Source organism: Gorilla gorilla, chromosome 15, assembly GCF_029281585.2.
Source record: "Gorilla gorilla gorilla isolate KB3781 chromosome 15, NHGRI_mGorGor1-v2.1_pri, whole genome shotgun sequence".
In the NCBI taxonomy this organism is placed as follows: Eukaryota; Metazoa; Chordata; class Mammalia; order Primates; family Hominidae; genus Gorilla; species Gorilla gorilla.
The window spans coordinates 88,832,803-88,853,456 of NC_073239.2; the positions used below are offsets into that span (position 1 = coordinate 88,832,803).

At 39.2% G+C, this 20,654-nt stretch overlaps 1 protein-coding gene across 20 annotated transcripts in view; it reads left to right on the plus strand.

The window, feature by feature from the left end:
* Positions 1–20,654, plus strand: part of RGS6 (regulator of G protein signaling 6) — a 634,490-nt gene that overhangs the window by 25,341 nt on the left and 588,495 nt on the right. For all 20 annotated transcript variants that reach the window (XM_004055388.5, XM_004055389.5, XM_031001858.3 and 17 more), the window contains exon 2: positions 7,193–7,296. In XM_004055388.5, the coding sequence (XP_004055436.1) occupies positions 7,213–7,296 (84 nt within the window). In that variant the 5' untranslated portion in view covers positions 7,193–7,212. The remainder of the gene's footprint in view (positions 1–7,192; positions 7,297–20,654) is intronic.

Below are 20,654 nucleotides of genomic sequence, written 5' to 3' on the forward strand. Positions count from 1 at the left end.
GGGATGAGTCTGTGGGGAGTCGGAGGGGTTGGGGTTTCCAGAGCAGTGTGGAGTTCAGAGCCCTGGTGAGAGAGGATGACTGGGTAGACCTGGTTTTCTAGCAGAGATTGCAGTAACAGGACTCCCAGGGCCAGCATGCCCTGTTACATGGCTATCTTTCCACTTCTCCCTCCTAGCTTAATTTTTAGAAACTTTAACAGATGGAATGCAAAATTTTTATTTTTATTTTTACTTCAGAGATCAGTCCTCACCCTGTCGCCCTGGCTGGAGTGCAGTGGTGTGATCATAGCTCAGTGTAGCCTCCAACTCCTGGGCTCAAGTGATCCTCCCACATCAGCCTCCCGAGTAGCTGAGACTACAGGCAACGCACCACCATGCCTGGCTAATTTTTGTATTTTTTTTGTAGAGATTGGGTCTTGCTATGTTGCCCAGGCTGGTCTTGAACTCCCAGGTTTAAGCAATCCGCATGCAGGCTATATGCAGCTTTGATAATTTAATTAGTTTAGCCTGTCAGGCAGCTGTGATAGCGTAGAGAACATTGTATTTATTTGTAAGTCTTACGGTAGGATCGGAATGGAGAAGTCAACTTCACTGAAAACTAGCAAGTAGAATGAAGGAAACACAGATTAGTCGAGGACCTACTATGTTCCAGGCTTTGTGCCAAACATCTACTTTATGTAGGTGATTTCACAAGATGGACATGTTGGAAAAACTGTGGGCATTGGAATCAGTCCTGGGTTTGAATTTTAGTTGCTTGGCTGACAAACTGTGTTACTTTGGGCAAGTTACCTGTGCTCTTCAGTCTTACTTTTCTCATCCATAGAGTGGGAATAATAACATCCACCTGTTGTGGTTGCTGTGATGAGCTGTGCAAGAAATTCTAATCAGCAGGCCAGGCTGAGAACCACTGCTGCAGAGTGATTAGCATTTGTTCCATTTTATAGGTGAAGAAACTAAGGCCCAGGGGGGTTAAATATGTTGCTTACGGCCACACAGCACTTAAATGATAGAGCCAGGATTGAAAGCCAGTTTTTTTTGACCCCAGAACCTTGTTGTATCCATTTCATTGAGTTTTTGCCTTAATACATGGGAAGCTAAAGGAGCCCCCCATTAGCATGTCTGCCCAAACATCAGGCAGCATGGGATGGGAGGAAGGGATCAAGCGAAGGGAAGGCAGGCTCCATGGAATCTAGGTCAGCGGTTTCCAAACCTGGCTGTACTTACAAATCATCTGGAAAATGGTTAATCTGTAAATCTCCAGGGACCACCCTAGGCCTATTGGATCAGAACTTCTGGAGCATGGGAACCAGGAGTATGTATATTTAGAATATCTCCCAGGTTATTCTGAGACTGCTAGCCTACTTCCGGTGCTTGGGCAAGTTTTTGGGAACCACTGAATTCTAATCGATGTCCTAAAATGATCAAGTGATTATATCCCAGTAAAATACTGGGTGCCTTCCAGTGCCACCAAAATTGGCCTTTAGGGGTTGAGTGCTATCGCCGTACTTTAAGATCTTGGTGCATTACCTGAAACGGACACTCTGTCTGTCATTGAGCATTTGAACTTCGAATATATAGGAAATGTCAAGTTGGCATACTCTGCTATAACAGGAAGAGTGATTTGTTATTTAGAGCTGTTGTTCTTCCTTCTTTCCCCTTGGGATTCCTGCCCACTCAGTCAGATTAGAGCTATATAAACAAGCTCGTACTACTGAGCTAGCACACATCTTGTAAATTTTTTTTTCCTGAAGTGCTTAACATTGCTGATGTCAGAAAAAAAAAATCCATTGGGTTTTAATGGGCTGAGGCAAACAATGAGAATTTGATATAATATGGAGGAGAGGAAATAACTTCAACAGAAATTCTTATTTGGCAGCATAAATATTCAAACTATATTACAGTCAGGGTTTGATTGCTTCACCTACATGGCATTTCCCTGAATAGGGTTTTGAGGGCTGGGCACTAAGAGTGGCAGGCATGATGTTTAAAGCATTTAGTTGCAAGCCATGGTAATTTCAGTGACATTGTAGGGTAATTGTAGTCGGTTCTCCTCTTAGCTCTGTGTCAGGATCACCTGAGGAGGTTGTTGGACCGCTGAAGGCTTCATCTCTGATGCACGAGTCAGAACATCTGAGGGTGGGGGTTGGGGTGGGATTCTCCATTGAATCTGATGCCAGTGGCCTGGGAATTTCACTGGGCCAAACACTGGCTTAGAACAAGGTCACTGGTCAGTTTCGATATTCATTCTGTGCTGGGGCATTTCCATGACTTAGTGTCTTCCCTCTTCAAAAGCAACCCTGTGTGATGGAGGGGTCTCATCTTCCAGGCAAGGAGCTGGAAATTTAGGGTGGGAGAGCCCATTGTCAAAGGCCACATAGTAGCCTTAATGAGGCTAGAGCTGAGATGTGATTCCCAGTCTGACTTCAAAGCCCTTCCTTTTCCTGTACCATCGAGGCCCTTCCTTCCTGCTCTGCTCAACATTGTTAGCTGCAGAACCCTAGGCTTTGCTTGTTCCAGAGGGGCTGGCATTATAAAGTAAACAGCAGGCATTTATTGTAACTGCAAGTTACAGATGCAGTGTCAGTTTGGAGTAGACTTGCAGGCACAATCCTGACTTTCAAGGATTCACGAATCTGTTTGTGTCACAGGTGCTCAATTGTCCTATTATGCATAGAGCATCCCCTTCACTATATTTTCTTCCCTCATCACATATTCCTTCTTACCTAAATTGCTTATGAATTCCAGAAGTGGATTGCTGAGTCTAGGCTGGTTCATATCAATAAACCTTGGGGAAAATCTTTATGTGTGATGCTATACATGGGTCTTTGTTGATCAAGAGTCTTCTTTATTGGCCACTTTTAATGGCTTGTTATCCAGATGAATCTTCTGGAAGGAGGACACTGCATCCTGGTGGAATTTTATCAGCTCCATCATTCATTCAAACATATTTAAGTACCTTCTATGTGCCAGGTTCTGCTCTAGGTACCAGGGAGAGAGGGGTGAACCCCAACGATAAAGTCCCTGCCTGTGAAGAACTGACTTTCTAGAGAGGAAGTCCCTGATAGACAAGTAAACAAAGTCCCGCAAATTCAGATAGTTGCGAATCCCTGTTATCTCACTCTCCACACTTGGCTGTCTCCCACTTAATCTTTCTGGGATCAGATTATCTTTGTGGCTTTTTTCTCTTGACTGTCTAGCACAGAGCTGAGCCGCTTCTGGGGCTTCAGATTTCTATGCCTGTGTGTGTGCATAGCCTTGGCTGGAATGGCAAACTTTGCCTCTCCCAGGCTTCTGCTCATCTGTCACCTCCTCCTACTCTGTGCCATCATAATTGAGCAACCACATATTACAGTGTCCTTTCTGTAACACATCTGTTATTCCTACTGGTCTCTGAACATTTTAAGGAGAGGATCTGTGTCTGACTTATCTGTATATCCCCAGGGCCTAGCATGGAACCTTACAAAAGTAGATGCTCAGCATATTTGCTCAAAGAATAAATGGTGAGTCCCAAAGAACCTAAGGGTGGGTGGTGTGGTATAGGAATTCCGTCATGGGGAGGGATGCTGAGTCAGATAGGGGATGCTCCACCGCAGTGGTTTTGTGATTTATTCTTTGAGACATTGAGCGCTGTCATGAATAGAGGAGATGGGCTGGGATATAGGCAGTATTGACAGAGACAGGTGGCATGGAACATTCTGGTGAGAACCTTTGAAGGAAAGTTAGAAATGTGAGGTTCTGAGGGTATAGGTCAGAGCTGGAAGGAACTCTAAGGATGCTGAATTTTATAGCCAATGCCCAACTGAGGTCCAGGGAAGCTGTGTGTCCTGGTTCTGATAGCTGGTTAGTTGCAAAGGAGCTAGGGGTGGGGTGATACCAGGACTCCTAGTTCAGAGGGCTTTCCACTATGCTGGGGCTATGGTGTGTGACAGATAACAGATTAAAGGCACAGAGAGGAGAAGGAACTTGCCTAAGATCACACAGCTAGGAAGTGGTGGAGCCTGGATTCGGACATGGATCTGTCTAATGAGAGGCATCTTGTAACCATCAAGCTGTATTGTCTCTTCTTGGAGACTGTGAAATGCAAGGTCCTAGCCCATTTTCAGTTTTCCTCTTGGGTTAGCTGTGAGTCCATATAGGAAAATAATATTAACATGCTTTCTTTCTTTTGGTATGCAGTTACATGTTTTCAGAAAAATGTTCACATTCTTCAAATGTTAATATTGAAGCCCCTGGGTTGTTTACTGTGTGTATATATATATATATATATATGTACAAAGAAGAACATTCTGTTTTTCTCTACCACTAAATTTAAACCCATTTCTATTGTACTCCATTTAAAAGAAGTATTTTACATCATACTATAATGAATGAAAACCTAGTCCTTTAATTTCACAAGCCCCAGCTTTAATAGTCACTGAATTTAATTAGAAAATCTTTACCTATGTAGGTTTCACATCCAGTTCTCTCTAACATCTGTTGACATATGGACTAGAAAGTATATTATTATTTTAGAAATGATTCTTTCTAGACACAGGAAAGCTAAATAGCTTGTCTGAGTTTCAAAACGAGTTAATAGAGGAACCAAAAATAGAAACATTTCTACTGAATACGAGGCTTACTAAAATTCTTCACACAGAGACTATCTGCATTCACTTAGTAGTTTCCAGTCTAGACTCTGGAACATCAGCCTGTTTTAACACACACAAATGCTTCTGTTGGTGGGAGGGGGTGGCTGGGCAGAGGGAGGCCTGACACATTTGTTTCTAGGTCATTTCTAACCTTGCTATTATAATACAGTTTTCTAGATAGAAGAGAATGTGCTCATTAAAGTGTTCATTTTAAAATAAAGCGACAGAAACTTAAAACGTCTCTATTACATAGATACATGAGTATATATAAATGAACTCAATTTTTGTTTTCATGCTCTGTTGTATTCTGTATTAAGGCAAAGGAGTAGGCAACTAAGTAGTTGTTTAAAAATAAAACTGTGTGTTGTTCATTTAATTTTAAAAGCCATTGATTAGAATGGTAATCAGTATTTCCATGTAGTACTATATTCATAGAAATCCTGATATTACAGTGTATAGAGATAATATTATAGAATGATGCTCTTTACCTCTTTATGTAATCTAATTTTAAAAAACATTGTAATTTATAAATAGTGAAGAAAGCAGGTAGTGTTATTCGAATGGGATATTTTCGGCAATTAAATTCTTAGCATAAATTACAAATTCCTCTCTCTCCCATTTTCCACCCAAATTTGTTTTTATGGAATGACCTTTGGTAGCAACTTGTTTTATAATAAAATGTTTCCTGAATTTGTATTTTGAATTGAAATGGCCTTTTCTGTCACGTATGGTATTTATAAGAGTTTCTTTGATGAAAAGCCTCTGAATTTTGTGCAAATAACCCAGGCAGCCTCTTAGATTAGGGATAACATTTGTATGGGACTTTTATGGCTTTATACTCTGCTCTCATACTCAGCTTATTTGACCCTTACCTGAGGGGAACTTGGTGGAATTCACATTTTACTGCTGAGGACAATGTAGAGGAAGGTGCCTTGGCATGACTCAGAGCATATAGCAGGTGTTCGATATGTTTGTTTTAAAGGGAAATTAACAAAAGAAACCCAAAAGATTATTGTACTTGCTCAAGGTCACACAATAAATAGAGTGTCATACCAAGGACTGAACTTCCTTCTTCACTCAAAACTTCCATATACTTGTTCTTATCTTACTGTTATCTTTTCAGGCTTTTCAAAAAGGCCACATTAAATATATTTATTTTTCTTAATTGAAGTAAAATTCACATAACATAAAATTAGCCATCTTAAAGTATATAATTCAGTGGCATTTCATGCTTTCACAGTGTTCTACAGCCATCACCTCTATCAAGGCCCCTGAAGGAGACCCTGTATCCATTAAGCAGTCACCCATTCCATCCTCCCTGCAGCTACTGGCAGCTACCAATCTGTTTCTTGTCTCTATGGATTTACCTATTCTGGATATTTCATAAAAATAGACTCCAGCAACATGTGACGTTTTGTGTCTGGCTTTTTACACTTAGCGTGTTTTCACTTAGCATGTTTTCAAGGTTCATCCACGTTGTAGCGTGTGTCAGTACTTTATTTCTTTTTATTGCTCAATGATATCCCATTGTATGGATATACACGTTTTATTTATCCATTCATGCACTGATAGACATTTGGGTTGTTTCCACCTTTCAACTATTGTGAATAGTGCTGCTATGAACATTTGTGTACAAGTATTTGATATTTGTTTTCAGTTAGTTTGTGTATGTACTTAGAAGTGGAATTACTAGATCATATGGTAATTCTGTGTTCAACTTTTTTGAGGAAACACTAAGCTGTTTTCAACAGTGACTGTGTCATTTTACATTCCTACCAGCAATGTTTGAGGATTTTGATTTCCCTGTATCCTTGCCAAGACTTACTTAAGGGTTTTTTTTTTTTTAATTATAATAATCTTAATGGGTATGAAGTGGTATCTCCTTGTGGTCTGGATTTTGATTTCCCTAATAAAATATTCATATTTTAATGCATAGAATTAATCAGAAAATGAGCTTTGGCAAGGTGAACTCAACAGCAAAATGATTGGCTTCACCTGTCTTCAGGAGATTATTTAAGACTGCCGTGGCTGGGTGCGGTGGCGCACGCCTGTAATTCCAGCAGTTTGGGAGGCTGAGGTTGGTGCATCACCTGACGTCAGGAGTTTGTGACCAGCCTGACCAACATGGAGAAACCCTGTCTCTACTAAAAATACAAAAATAGCTGGGTGTGGTGGCACATGCCTGTAATGCCAGCTACTCGGGAGGCTGAGGCAGGAGAATCACTTAAACCCGGGAGGCGGAGGTTTCAGAGAGCTGAGATCGCGTCATTGCACTCTAGCCTGGGCAATAAGAGCGAAACTCTGTCTCAAAACAAAACACTGCTGTATATTCACTCCTGGGGTGTGCGATTCTGAGCTGAAAATCAATAACATGTTGTTTGGGGATTAGAAGAATATTTGTGGATAGTAAGACTACAATCATCCCCTAACTTTAAAAAATGTATCATGTAATATCATGTTTTGTGTTCATGGCATCTGCCAAAAGTTACTTAATTCTTTGCATTTCAAAGCCCTCTTTATATAATTCCTTCGTGACTTAATGGTTTATTCATTTATTTTTGCAGTGTGAGTGAAGACACTCAGGATGGCTCAAGGATCTGGGGATCAAAGAGCAGTGGGGGTTGCTGACCCAGAGGAGAGTTCTCCAAACATGATCGTCTACTGCAAAGTAAGGTGCCTGGTCAAGTGCTGTGCATGCTGTCCGTGTGGACTGTTGTGTTCTGTGTAGGGCTGATAAAAAGACAAATGTTTTCTGCCTAAACTGCCTTACTGATAAATGCATATTTTCTTCTCACATCCTCTGGTTCTCTAGTTCTAAAATTCAAGGGAGTTCATACTTGAGCACTTGGTATTTAACACTTGAAAAATATTATGCCATTTAGTTTTCTTTAAACCCAAAGGTTGCCTAAGCAATGCAGATGGGAAGACACATTCTCCTTCAGTGGAAAGGCCTTAGTGTAAGATGTATGAACTGAAAGTTCTTCAGACTCGTAGTATGTACAAAATCTGGGCTGAATGCTGTGGGAGATACAGAGGTATATTTGTATGAGATGCTTACAGTTGGTAGGAGACATAAGATGTACACAAATAACTGTTATAGAGTCTAAATGTTAATTTCCAAAATAGATGTGCAAGTAGAGTGTTACATAATTTCAGAGGAGGAGGCCAGTTCTCCCAGCCTCAGAGGTGAGAATGGGCTTGTGGAAGAGTGGTCTTTGAACTCAGTTTTAAAATATGTGCAGGATTGCTTTATGTGGAAAGCAGAGAGGAAGAACATACCAGGTGATGAGATGTTTCAGCAAGGGCACAGAGCTAAGGAAAGTAACAGCAACCGGAACTGGTTAGCTTGGACATAGGATGCATTACAAGGAGTAAATGGAGATAGGATTTTGGGAAGAGAGGCTGGCTGGAGCCAGATGTTAGTGTTGAATTAGACAATTTAATCAAGAAAAACTTCTGTGCCAAGAGTTGCAAGATTGAGATCTCTTTGGGATTATGACTGTTGCCCCATTGTGCTGAATGGATTGTTATCAAGATAGAGCGGAGGCTCTAGGAGAGAGATTTCTGTGTCTGTGTGAAAGGTAAGGAGGGAAAGGAGAGCCACTAATCCAGCCTGTGAAATCACCTTCAGAATTAAGAGAAACTGATAAGAGGAATTAAAGTCTGGATTAAAAATGACTTGGAAACTGAAGGAATATAGGCGGCAAGTAGAGGGTCAAAGATGACTGGGTTTTTGACGTTGGATAAATGAAAATCATTGGTGCTATTAATTCAAATTGGGATATTTGGAAAAAGAATACATTTTAAAGGAAGAAAATGGCACATAAGTTTATTTTAGTACATGCTGAATTTGACATAATTGCTTCTTATTGTACACCTTTTTGATGTTTACATGTTTGTGAAAATTTAAACTAACTCTTGTATGTTAATAAGGAAATAAGTTAATGTTCATTTCACTAACTACTTGAGTTTCTACTCAGTTCTGTGCATTCTGAGAGGCTCTGTGTATTACTTATATGGGCAATGTGGAACTAGATATTCCTGGATGATCAATATGGTGAATTTTTCTCTTTTCCTTGTAAAAATAGAGTTCTCAAATTATTCTTGCTTTGAGTGTAAGATTCTGTAATTCTTTGCTTTGCAAGAGAATGTCTAGATAACCCATCTCTAAGAATGATGCTTATTAAATTGCGGTAAAGAAAAAAATAGGTTAATGGGACTCAGCAATTAGTGAAACATACAGAATAATAGACATTGAGTCATTGTTACTTTCTTAACCCACCCACAAACTGGGAGACCCCGTGCCAGGCTGGTAGGAACATGGGCTTTGGAGTGAGACTTAGGTTAAAATTCCAACTTTACCACTCTTTAGCAGTGTGACTGTAAGTTAGTTCTTTAACTTCCATGAGCCACAATTTTTTCATCTGTAAAAAGAAAAAAAAAATGTGGGAGGAAGGTAATTGTGAAGATCACTTTAGATAAATCGAATGAGCATCTTATATCCTACTTAGACCACAATGTGGTCCGTAATGAATATCTCTTTTTCTTTTCATGTTTAGGTCTTGTAGAGTCAGTGACACTTGGAGAGAAAATAAATGATTAAATCTCTAAATGTTGGTGCTGTTAATAAGTTGTCTAGAGCAAATTTATACAGTGAGTTTTTTTAAGACACAGGAAAACAATAAAAATATTTTTATATTCTTCAGAGGATTGCAAATTCATGGATTATTAAAGAATAAGAAATGCAAAGGTCATGTAACCCAACCACCTTTCTACTAGAATGTTTGTATTATGTTTACAGGAAAAAAAAACTTCCTGAAGGTTTATGAGAACTTGGTTTTTACTTTTTGGTGGTAGTAAGGGGCTCTTTTCTGGTTTAATTTAGTAACTAACATGTCAATTGCTGAAGTTCTTTAGAGAAATGACAACTAGTAATGAAACTATATCTTACTTTCGTGTGACAAACTTGTGTAAAGAGTATATATATATGTTCATGTTTATTTGCTATATTAATTGCCATAAAAGGGACATTGAATTGGTTCAGTCTGTTAGAAAGAAGACACACTTACTGCACAGTGTGAGCTCAGGCCCTGACACCATTTTAAACCTAGTTAACCTGACTGACTTAAACCATGGTTGTACTTGAACTATGGGATTTTCATATAGTTTTCTACTCCTGATGCTGTAGGCTGCCTTTTGGCTACAACCAAGAACTTACTTGCTGTAGGACATTATCCTCAAGGTATCATCAGTAAGGGTTGGATTGTGAAGCCAATGACAATTCAAAGCATTTTCTTTGGAAGTCCTTTTGTGTAATCAATTATTCAAAGTCATAGCCATAAACCCAAACCTTTCCTTAGATACCCACGACGAAAATTTACATTTAAAAAATTGTGCTTTCATTTTTGTTTTCTTTCTCTTGTTTGTTGTTGTTGTTGTTTGTCTCTTGTTGTCAGACACTTTCAGTGTGAAATTTTTGCTTGGACTGCATTGTGTTGATTCAGATGCTGACATTTAAAAAGCCAAATCTAGAGAAATGAAGCTTTTGGGTAAACTTTCGAGTAATAAGTGGATGATTATGTCCATAATGTTGTTGTGACTTTTAGATGACATTTAGGATGGTAACCTCCTGACATATGAGTAATGATGGGTGGGTTTTTAAAGCCCACACTTTTCAGAACACTCTTCATTTCCTTTTCATGTTTTCATGTCATTAACTGTGAGAAGTTGTACTTTCCCAAGGCATGACTTATTTATTGACTTGAACAGACTTTCTAATTTAGTTTTTCATCCCTCATATTCACAGTTTGGATTGCAGGTGTGTATGAAAAATGTATTGGTCACATTAAAGATCTATTTAAAAGAAAACCTGAATTATTCATGAAGACACCCAGACCTGTTAACCTTTTTTATATTCCTGTATCCTTAGGATCCTGAGTTACTGAATTGCCCAGTGTAATGATGATATTTGAACCTAGCTATACATCACATCATTCAGGGTGCTTTATAAAAATGTTAATCCTCAAAGGACCCCCTCCACAAGGTATTTCTATTTAATAGGTCTGAGCTGGGTCCTAGGAATCTGAGTTTCAAGATGTTCTCAGGAAAATCTGATGCCCAACTAAGTTTGAAAAGCACTTACTTAGTCTTTTACAATATCCAGACGTAGTATGTGTTGCAAAGTAATGAGAGAGTTGGTGTTTTGAATTAGATTTTTTATTTCATAATTATCTGTAGATATCTCAAAACGTAGAAGAACCAAGCTGTTGTCATAGGGAGTTTAGTAGCTTTTCCTTAGATATTTTCTAGTCTTACTTTATAGATGAAAGAACTAAAAGTATAGAGAGGGTGAGTAACTTGATTAAGGCTCCTCAGCACTTTCCCATGGAAGCCATAATGGTGTCCAGGGAGCCTGGCCACTCCAATCAGTTGCCTTTCTAGCACCCTATGCGACTACCATGTTATCAACCACAGACTACTGTTACCACATTGTTGGAGCTGAGTAGCCATGGGGCACATTAAATTAATGAAAATAATATGTGGCAGATCTTTGACTTTCATGTTTCTTCTGGGAGAGTTGACTTGGATTAATGTCTCACTTTTTTATTGATTTTTTAAAAAATACTTTAAGTTCTAGGGTACATGTGCACAACGTGCAGGTTTGTTACATATGTATACATGTGCCATGTTGGTGTGCTGCACCCATTAACTCTCATTTACATTAGATATATCTCCTAATGCTTTCCCTCCCCATTCCTGTCACCCCACGACAGGCCCCAGTGTGTGATGTTCCCCTTCCTGTGTCCAAGTGTTCTCATTGTTCAATTTCCACCTGTGAGTGAGAACATGCAGTGTCTGGTTTTTTGTTCTTGCAATAGTTTGCTGAGAATGATGGTTTCCAGCTTCATCCATGTCCCTACAAAGGACATGAACTCATCCTTTTTTATGGCTGCATAGTATTCCATGGTGTATATGTGCCACATTTTCTTAATCCAGTCTATCATTGATGGAATGTCTCACATTTTTAATGCTAAAGTTTCATTCTACTCATTGATGCTTTTGCTTCTTGGGTAAAGATTTTCTAAAATGTTTACCCTCTTTTATAGGTAAGATTGCTTTTGAGTAAGAGTAGGTTGCTTTCTGATTTTGTTTGGATCTTTGGTGTTAACAATGCCTCTTGACAAAGTTCTCCTAACTAGACTGGTAATTTGATTTGTTTGAGTCAGGAGGCATGGAAGACATCACACTCTGGATGTCTTCTACATCCAAAAGCTGGAGGCTCTGCCTGTCTGGTCCCAGCTTTGTGTGGAGAACTTCATTTTCCTGATTCTACTTCTTGTTTTGTTTTTTACCTTCTTCATTCTTTTCCTCCTTCCTTTTCAGTTATGAGATACTTCTAACACAAAAAGAATATATTCAGTGTCCATGTAAAGTAGAAAGAAGAATTAAAAAATGAATTATATGCACTCACCATTAGCTTAATAAATAAAATATAATACTTTGGCCTCATTTCCCCTTCTGTAAAGGGAGGAAATTGGTCTAAAAATGTACAAATACCTTTCTGCAATGATTTCAAAGTTCCATTCTATAACTTTTTGATCTTTCGTAAATTAGTACACTTCCCTGATATCAAAACAATGTTGTGAGACTATATGCACTTTAAACGTCTTTTGAGCTTTTGAAGAAATATTTTAGATAGTTCTAGATAATCTAAATTGGATTGAGATAAAGCCCAGTTAAGTCAGGCATTAGAAGAAAGAGCTTTAATTGTAATTATTTAATATTCAACAGTGGAATTTAGATGACATCTTGGTGGCAACCTGTTTCTTTGGCTTGCTAATAACATTTAAGACATTTATAAAATTATCATTTTGTAGTATTATATGCTATATACATAACAAGTGGTGTTTAAGTAGCAACACTGTACATTGCCAGTAGTATATAGTGTCATAGATGAAATAGGAGTTTTAGAGGAAGACAAAAAAGGCCAATGTTCTTGTATATCAACAGGTTAGTTGCATAGCCTCGTCATTGATGGCTTCCTTCACCTATTCATTTCTAGTTATTGACTCCTTTTCTGCTGGAATTTGAGTCTAGCCTTTATGTTGCTCTGATACCCCAAGGTCACTCTTCCTAATGATTGAGGGCCCTTGAAGTCCTGGGCAGTAGCTGGTTTAGGCATACATCCAGAAAGTAAATGTCACACTATTTTAGTTACATTGGCTGTGGTATGCAGCAAGAAGGGAAAGATCTAGCCTGGAAGAATCCGATGCTATGGAGGAAGCTAGGGATAGAGTGTGGTTTGGAATTCATAGAGGGCAGTGGTAGAAGCCAGCACAATTGAGAGTCTGGGGACCTGCAGGTCCTGGTGACTAAGGCATGATGAGGATTAGAAACTGTCGAATCAGGAAATACGTATTGAGTGTCATTTGTGTGCCAGACACTATTAGATGCTAGGAATGCAAGATGAGAACTGAGCCCTGAATGAGCCCACAGGCCAGCTGGGGATAGATGAGGAACTAGACAATTACAGTGTTGGTAGAAGCAACTGAGGGGTATGGGAGGAGGTAGAGAGGTCATGTAGTCCATCCCAGGAGAGGGGATGATGATGTAGAAGACATCCAGAGGATTTGGCACCTGCTTCGATTCTTGAAAGATGACTATGAATTAACCAGATGGAGGAGGAGAGAGAAGGTGTAGGAGGCAGGACTAGTACCTGTAAAAGAGCAGATTTGTGATGTCGTATACCGAGTTCAGGAGACTTTAATTGGGTGCTATGAAGCTAGGTTTCTGTGATGAAAGGTTGAGGAATAAACCTAGATAGATGGATTAGGGCCAGATCACAAAAGACGTTATGTACCATGCCAAGGAGTTTAGACATTGTAAAAGTATCTTCCCTTTGGGCCTCCACACCCATGTTCAACTCCTTTGCATGCTGCTGTCTGCCCCAGAGGCTGAGCTGTGAGGACTACATTTACAGGGCTCCTGTGACCTCTGGGTTTCAGTTGGGTTTGGTTAGTAAAAGTCTGGAAAGAGATGGGAGGGAAGGAGAAGAGCAACGTCAGAGAATTTCTTCTCCTGGGTCTCACTCTGCAAAACCTTGCACTGGCCATATCCCTCTACTGAAGTTTGTTGATTCTCTCAAGGCAGACTACTTTCCTCTTCTGGGTCCGGACATCCTTTTTGTCTACTCATCCTTTTGGGCCTTGGGGTGGTTCCAGTTTGTATTTGTTATCTGTTGCTGTGTAACGAATTATCTCAAAACTCAATGGCTTGAAAACATTTATTATGTCACAATTTCTGTGGGTTAGTAATCCAAGTGCAGATTCCATGAGTTCTCCAGCACAGTGTCTTTTAAAAGGCTGTCATCAAGATGTTGACTCGGATTATGGTTTCGTCTGAAGTCTCATCTGGGGAAAAGTCTACTCCCAAACTTACTTGTGTGACTGTTGGCTGGATTCGGTTCCTTAGGGGCTGTTGGAATGGTGGACTCGGTTCTTCGTTGGCTGTTTGCCAGAGGCCATTCTTAGTTATTTATGACACATGTCTCTCCATATTGCAGCTCATAATATGGCAGGGTTTTTTTTTTTTTTTTTTTTTTTAATCAGAGTGACAACAGGCAGAGAAGGAAGATGGGTGGTAGTAGTCTCAGTGTTTTATAACCTAATTTTGGACATTTTTTTCTTTATTATACTTTAAGTTCTGGGGTACATGTGCACAATGTGCAGATTTGTTACATAGGTATACATGTGCCACGTTGTTTTGCTGTACCCATCAACTTGTATTTACATTAGGTATTTCTCCTAATGCTTTCCCTCCCCCAGCCTAATTTTGGACATATTATCCCATCCCTTTTGATATAAGAAGTCACTAGGTCCACCCTTCACTCAAGGTGAGGGATTTACACAAAGATGTGAATACCAAGATCCAGAATTCAGAAAATCTTTGTGGGCCATTTTGGAAGCCATCTACCACACAGCTCTACTTCTACTAGCCAGGGGTTTCTGAGTGTTTTTTTTTTTTATAATTTCCCTGTACCCTGGAACTCCTTTAAACTTGGTCCTTTTGGAAATACATTTTCCTTAAATTGTCCTATGTATATCATCTGTTTACCAATAAGACCCTAACGAATGCAGGTATTATCCCACAAGCAAAGGGAAGCGATTGAGACTCTGCGTTTCTTGATAAGGGAATTCTTCATGAAAGGATTTGAAGCATGGGAGTCATTTGTTCAAAGTGGAGGATGGGATCTGAAATGGGGAAGTCAATGTGGAGAAGATTCAGTGTGGAGGTCAATGGGTGATCGATATGGAAGGGTTCGGTGTGAAGGGAGAGTGTTGGAGAAGTGGTAGGATTGGAGGTAGGAGGACAGTTTAGAGATTGTACAGGAATCCAGGTGAGGAAAAATGATGTCCAAATCAGTGGCAGTGGTAATACAGATGGGAGGATGTGTTGGAGAGATGTTTAGGAGGTTCAGGCAACAGGATTTGGGGGCTGAGAAGATGTAGGGAGAATTTGAGAATAATGAGGAGGAATGAGGAGTCTTTTCCCTAGGCTATATCTGTGATTCTCAGAAAGTCTCCTGGGATAAACTTTTGAAGCAAATAGCTGTAGAACTGGATTGCCTGCCCCTCTCTTCCCTGTATGTAGATAAATTGAGAGAGCCCAAGACAGAGTCTGTAAATGGACTAGGATATCTGGGTATTTGTTCTGGCTGCCCCACTAGCTCACTTATGGCCATGCATAAGTCGTTCCTACTTTTTGTTAAGTCTAGTTCTTTAATTTGTGAAGTAAGGGGTTAGCTATGCTGGGTGATCTCTAAAGCATTTTTTTAGATCTAACATTCTAGGTCTTTCGTAATCTAAAATAGAGAAACCCACATTTTATTATTTTACTACTTCATAGCCTCCTTTACTTTATTTTTAATTTTCTTTAAAAAGTGAACCGAGCCAAAACTTTAAAAACAGGTAAGTCAGAATGTTTAAAACAAATGGCTTTTGGTCTTCAGCACTTAGGGCTTGTTTTTTTTTTTCACTCTTTTTTTTTTTTTTTTTTTAAACATTAAATAAAATTCCTGGCCACATGCAGTGGCTCATGCCTGTAATCCCAGCACTTTGGAAGGCCAAGGCAGGCAGATCACCTGAGATCAGGAGTCCGAGATCAGCTTGGCCAACATGGCAAAACCCTGTCTCTACTAAAAATACAAAAATTGGCCAGGCGTGGTGGCACATGCCTGTAATCCCAGCTACTTGGGAGGCTGAGGCAGGAGAATCACTTGAGCCTGGGAGGCAGAAGCTACAGTGAGCAGAGATGGTGCCACCGCACTCCAGCCTGGGTGACAGAGTGAGACTCTGTCTCAAGGACTAACTTCAGAAAGTGTTCAGGGTAACTAATTTAATTGTTCAGTCTACATTTTAAGATTCCTTTCATTAAATTTTTTGAAGCTTTTTTTATTGCCTTAGGAAAAAACTGTTCTGTTTTCCTTTTCCCCCAGGATTAGACTTGCTGGAAGAAAAGCTCCCCCATCACATTATCTTGGTTGGCAGGAGACAGGCATGCAGGCAAGTCCCAGACCAGTGGTATCAGTGTCCACAGATGAAAGGGATGGTATTTTTAGTGTGGGGAATAGCTCAGTGTGGTTTAATATGATGCATTTTGATGAGTATAACTTTCTAATTTGAAAAGCCTTTGGTGTGTTTAAGTCTTCATTTCATCTTTCCAATTTTTCCCCCTCATTTCATTTCAAGGAGTCTAAGATTTTTCATTTTGGCAGGCAGTTGATCACTCTTGTTATTGACACTCCTTTGCAGTATTCTTACACTGTGGAGAACCTGAATGGTTGTAAATTCCCTATTGGCAGGATTTTGAAGAAAAAAAAATAAAAGCGAATAGATACCTGTGAAAGAAAAAATAAATACATTTTAAAATAATTGGAGGATAGAAGGATTACTTTTAAAAGTTCTGTTAGTTTGCCAGTACAGATCAAAACAGAAAATGGACACTTTTTTTGGATCAGCATTCTCTATTCTAAAAACTTATTTCAATAAGGGAAAGAATATGCAAAGACATATATATAGATATAGACATACACCCACTCCAAAAGAATAGTGATATCTTTCTGGTAAATAATATCCAAAGTTTGGGAAGAAATCAAATTTCCCTTGAAAGGAAACTAATTTTAGGGGGATAGGATTCACGTTTGGAATGATCTCATAGTTAGTTTACTGGATTTCTGTTCTGGTCAACCTAATAATTGTCTTGAAAGTGAGATGGCTACTGACATTCTAGGATATGGTTAGGGAGAATATTCTTTATTTTTAAAACCCTACAAGATTTTTTCATTTTTTAAAATAAAATGTCTTATTTGTTAAATATGATGGTTATGTAGGTTTACTCAAAAGTGATTTTTTCCATTGCTCTTTATTATTTTCTGCATCTCTGTGCTTACAGCTGAAATAATTTTTAGTATTTTCTTTAGTGCAGGTCTGCTGAAGATAAATTCTCTCAGTTCTTGTTTGTCTAAAATATCTTTGGGCCAGGCATGTTGGCTTACGCCTGTAATCCCAGCACGTGGGAGGCTGAGGCAGGAAGATCACTTGGCCCAAGAGTTTGAGGCCAGTCTGGGTAACATAGGGAGACAACATCTCTACAAAAAGAAAGAAATAAAATAAAAAAAAAATTAGCTGTGCGTGTTAGTACATGCCTGTAGTCCCAGCTACTCAGGAGGTGGAGGTGGGGGAATCACTTGAGCCTGGGAGGTCAAGGCTGCAGTGGGCCATGATTGTGCCACCACACTCTAGCCTGGGCAACAGAGTGAGGCATGGTTTCAAAGACAAAAAGAAAGTCTTTGTTTCATCTTCATTTTGTGAAGGGTGTTTTTTCTAGATTTAGAATTCTAGATTGTCGGTTATTTTATTTATCATAACTGTCATTGTCTCTTGCCTTTCATTGTTTCTGTTGGGCAGTTGGCTGTAAGTTTGATTATTCCTCCTTCGAATGTAATCTGTTTTTTCCTTTGGCTGCTTTTAAGATTTATTTCACTTTGGTTTTAGCAGTTTTATTATGAGGTGTGATTTTCTTTTTAGTTTATTCTCCTTAGAGCTTATGAGACTTCTTTTTATTTGATTGGTGCTTGGGGATTCTTTTTTTTTTTTGATGGAGTCTTGCTCTGTCACCCAGGCTGGAGTGCAGTGGTGCAATCTTGGCTCACTGCAGCTGCCACCTCCTGGAATCAAGTGATTCTCCTGCCCCAACCTCCCGAGTAGCTGGGACTACAGGTGCGTGCCACCACGCCCAAATAATTTTTGTATTTTTAGTACAGTCGGGGTTTCACCATGTTGACCAGGATGGTCTCGATCTCTTGACCTCATGATCCTCCCACCTCTGCCTCCCAAAGTGCTGGGATTATAGGCATGAGCCACCATGCCCAGCTGTGCTTGGGAATTCTTAACCATTAACTTTTCAAATATTGTTTATGCCTAGTTTTCTCATTTCTCTCTTCTTGGGATTGTGTTCATATGTTAGGACCTTTTTCCTCTAGATTTCATGTGTTTCTTATGCTCTTTTCTGTATTTTTTATTCCTTTGTCATTTTGTGCTTCAACATGGATATTTTCTACCGACTTATCCTCCAGTTCACTAATTCTCTCTTTAATATATTAGATAATCTGTGGTTAAAGTCATCCCATTGAATTTGTAACCTTAGTTATTGATTTTTTAAGTTCTAAAATTTTCATTTAATTTTCTTTTTATAGTTTCTAGAAAACTAAACTTCTCTATTTTGTCATTTAATTCTTAAACATATTAATCATAATTGTTTCAAAGTCCATATCTGATATTTTAAAGTCTTTATCACTTGCTGGACTGTTTCTACTAACCTTTTCTTTCTTTCTTTTTTTTTTTTGTTCTTCTGTTTATTTATTTATTTATTTTTTATTATTTTTTTAAATTATTATACTTTAAGTTTTAGGGCACATGTGCACATTGTGCAGGTTAGTTACATATGTATATATGTGCCATGCAGGTGCGCTGCACCCACTAACTTGTCATCTAGCATTAGGTATATCTCCCAGTGCTATCCCCCCCACCACCCACCCCACAACAGTCCCCAGAGTGTGATGTTCCCCTTCCTGTGTCCATGTGATCTCATTGTTCAATTCCCACCTATGAGTGAGAATATGCGGTGTTTGGTTTTTTGTTCTTGCGATAGTTTACTGAGAATGATGATTTCCAATTTCATCCATGTCCCTACAAAGGACGTGAACTCATCCTTTTTTTATGGCTGCATAGTATTCCATGGTGTATATGTGCCACATTTTCCTAATCCAGTCTATCATTGTTGGACATTTGGGTTGGTTCCAAGTCTTTGCTATTGTGAATAGTGCCGCAATAAACATACGTGTGCATGTGTCTTTATAGCAGCATGATTTATAGTCCTTTGGGTATATACCCAGTAATGGGATGGCTGGGTCAAGTGGTATTTCTAGTTCTAGATCCCTGAGGAATGGCCACACTGACTTCCACAATGGTTGAACTAGTTTACAGTCCCACCAACAGTGTAAAAGTGTTCCTATTTCTCCACATCCTCTCCAGCACCTGTTGTTTCCTGACTTTTTAATGATTGCCATTCTAACTGGTGTGAGATGGTATCTCATTGTGGTTTTGATTTGCATTTCTCTGATGGCCAGTGATGATGAGCATTTTTTCATGTGTTTTTTGGCTGCATAAATGTCTTCTTTTGAGAAGTGTCTGTTCATGTCTTTCACCCACTTTTTGATGGGGTTGTTTGTTTTTTTCTTGTAAATTTGTTTGAGTTCATTGTGGATTCTGGATATTAGCCCTTTGTCAGATGAGTAGGTTGCAAAAATTTTCTCCCATTTTGTAGGTTGCCTGTTCACTCTGATGGTAGTTTCTTTTGCTGTGCAGAAACTCTTTAGTTTAATTAGATCCCATTTGTCAATTTTGGCTTTTGTTGCCATTGCTTTTGGTGTTTTAGACATGAAGTCCTTGCCCATGCCTATGTCCTGAATGGTAATGCCTAGGTTTTCTTCTAGGGTTTTTATGGTTTTAGGTCTAACATGTAAGTCTTTAATCCATCTTGAATTAATTTTTGTATAAGGTGTAAGGAAGGGATCCAGTTTCAGCTTTCTACGTATGGCTAGCCAGTTTTCCCAGCACCATTTATTAAATAGGGAATCCTTTCCCCATTGCTTGTTTTTGTCAGGTTTGTCAAAGATCAGATAGTTGTAGATATGCAGCATTATTTCTGAGGGCTCTGTTCTGTTCCATTGATCTATATCTCTGTTTTGGTACCAGTACCATGCTGTTTTGGTTACTGTAGCCTTGTAGTAGAGTTTGAAGTCAGGTAGTGTGATGCCTCCAGCTTTGTTCTTTTGGCTTAGGATTGACTTGGCGATGCGGGCTCTTTTTTGGTTCCATATGAACTTTAAAGTAGTTTTTTCCAATTCTGTGAAGAAAGGCATTGGTAGCTTGATGGGGATGGCATTGAATCTGTAAATTACCTTGGGCAGTATGGCCATTTTCATGATATTGGTTCTTCCTACCCATGAATATGGAATGTTCTTCCATTTGTTTGTATCCTTTTTTATTTCCTTGAGCAGTGGTTTGTAGTTCTCCTTGAAGAGGTCCTTCACATCCCTTGTAAGTTGGATTCCTAGGTATTTTATTCTCTTTGAAGCAATTGTGAATGGGAGTTCACTCATGATTTGGCTCTCTGTTTGTCTGTTATTGGTGTATAAGAATGCTTGTGATTTTTGTACATTGATTTTGTATCCTGAGACTTTGCTGAAGCTGCTTATCAGCTTAAGGAGATTTTGGGCTGAGACAATCGGGTTTTCTAGATATATGATCATGTCGTCTGCAGACAGGGACAATTTGACTTCCTCTTTTCCTAATTGAATACCCTTTATTTCCTTCTGCTGCCTAATTGCCCTGGCCAGAACTTCCAACACTATGTTGAATAGGAGTGGTGAGAGAGGGCATCCCTGTCTTTTGCCAGTTTTCAAAG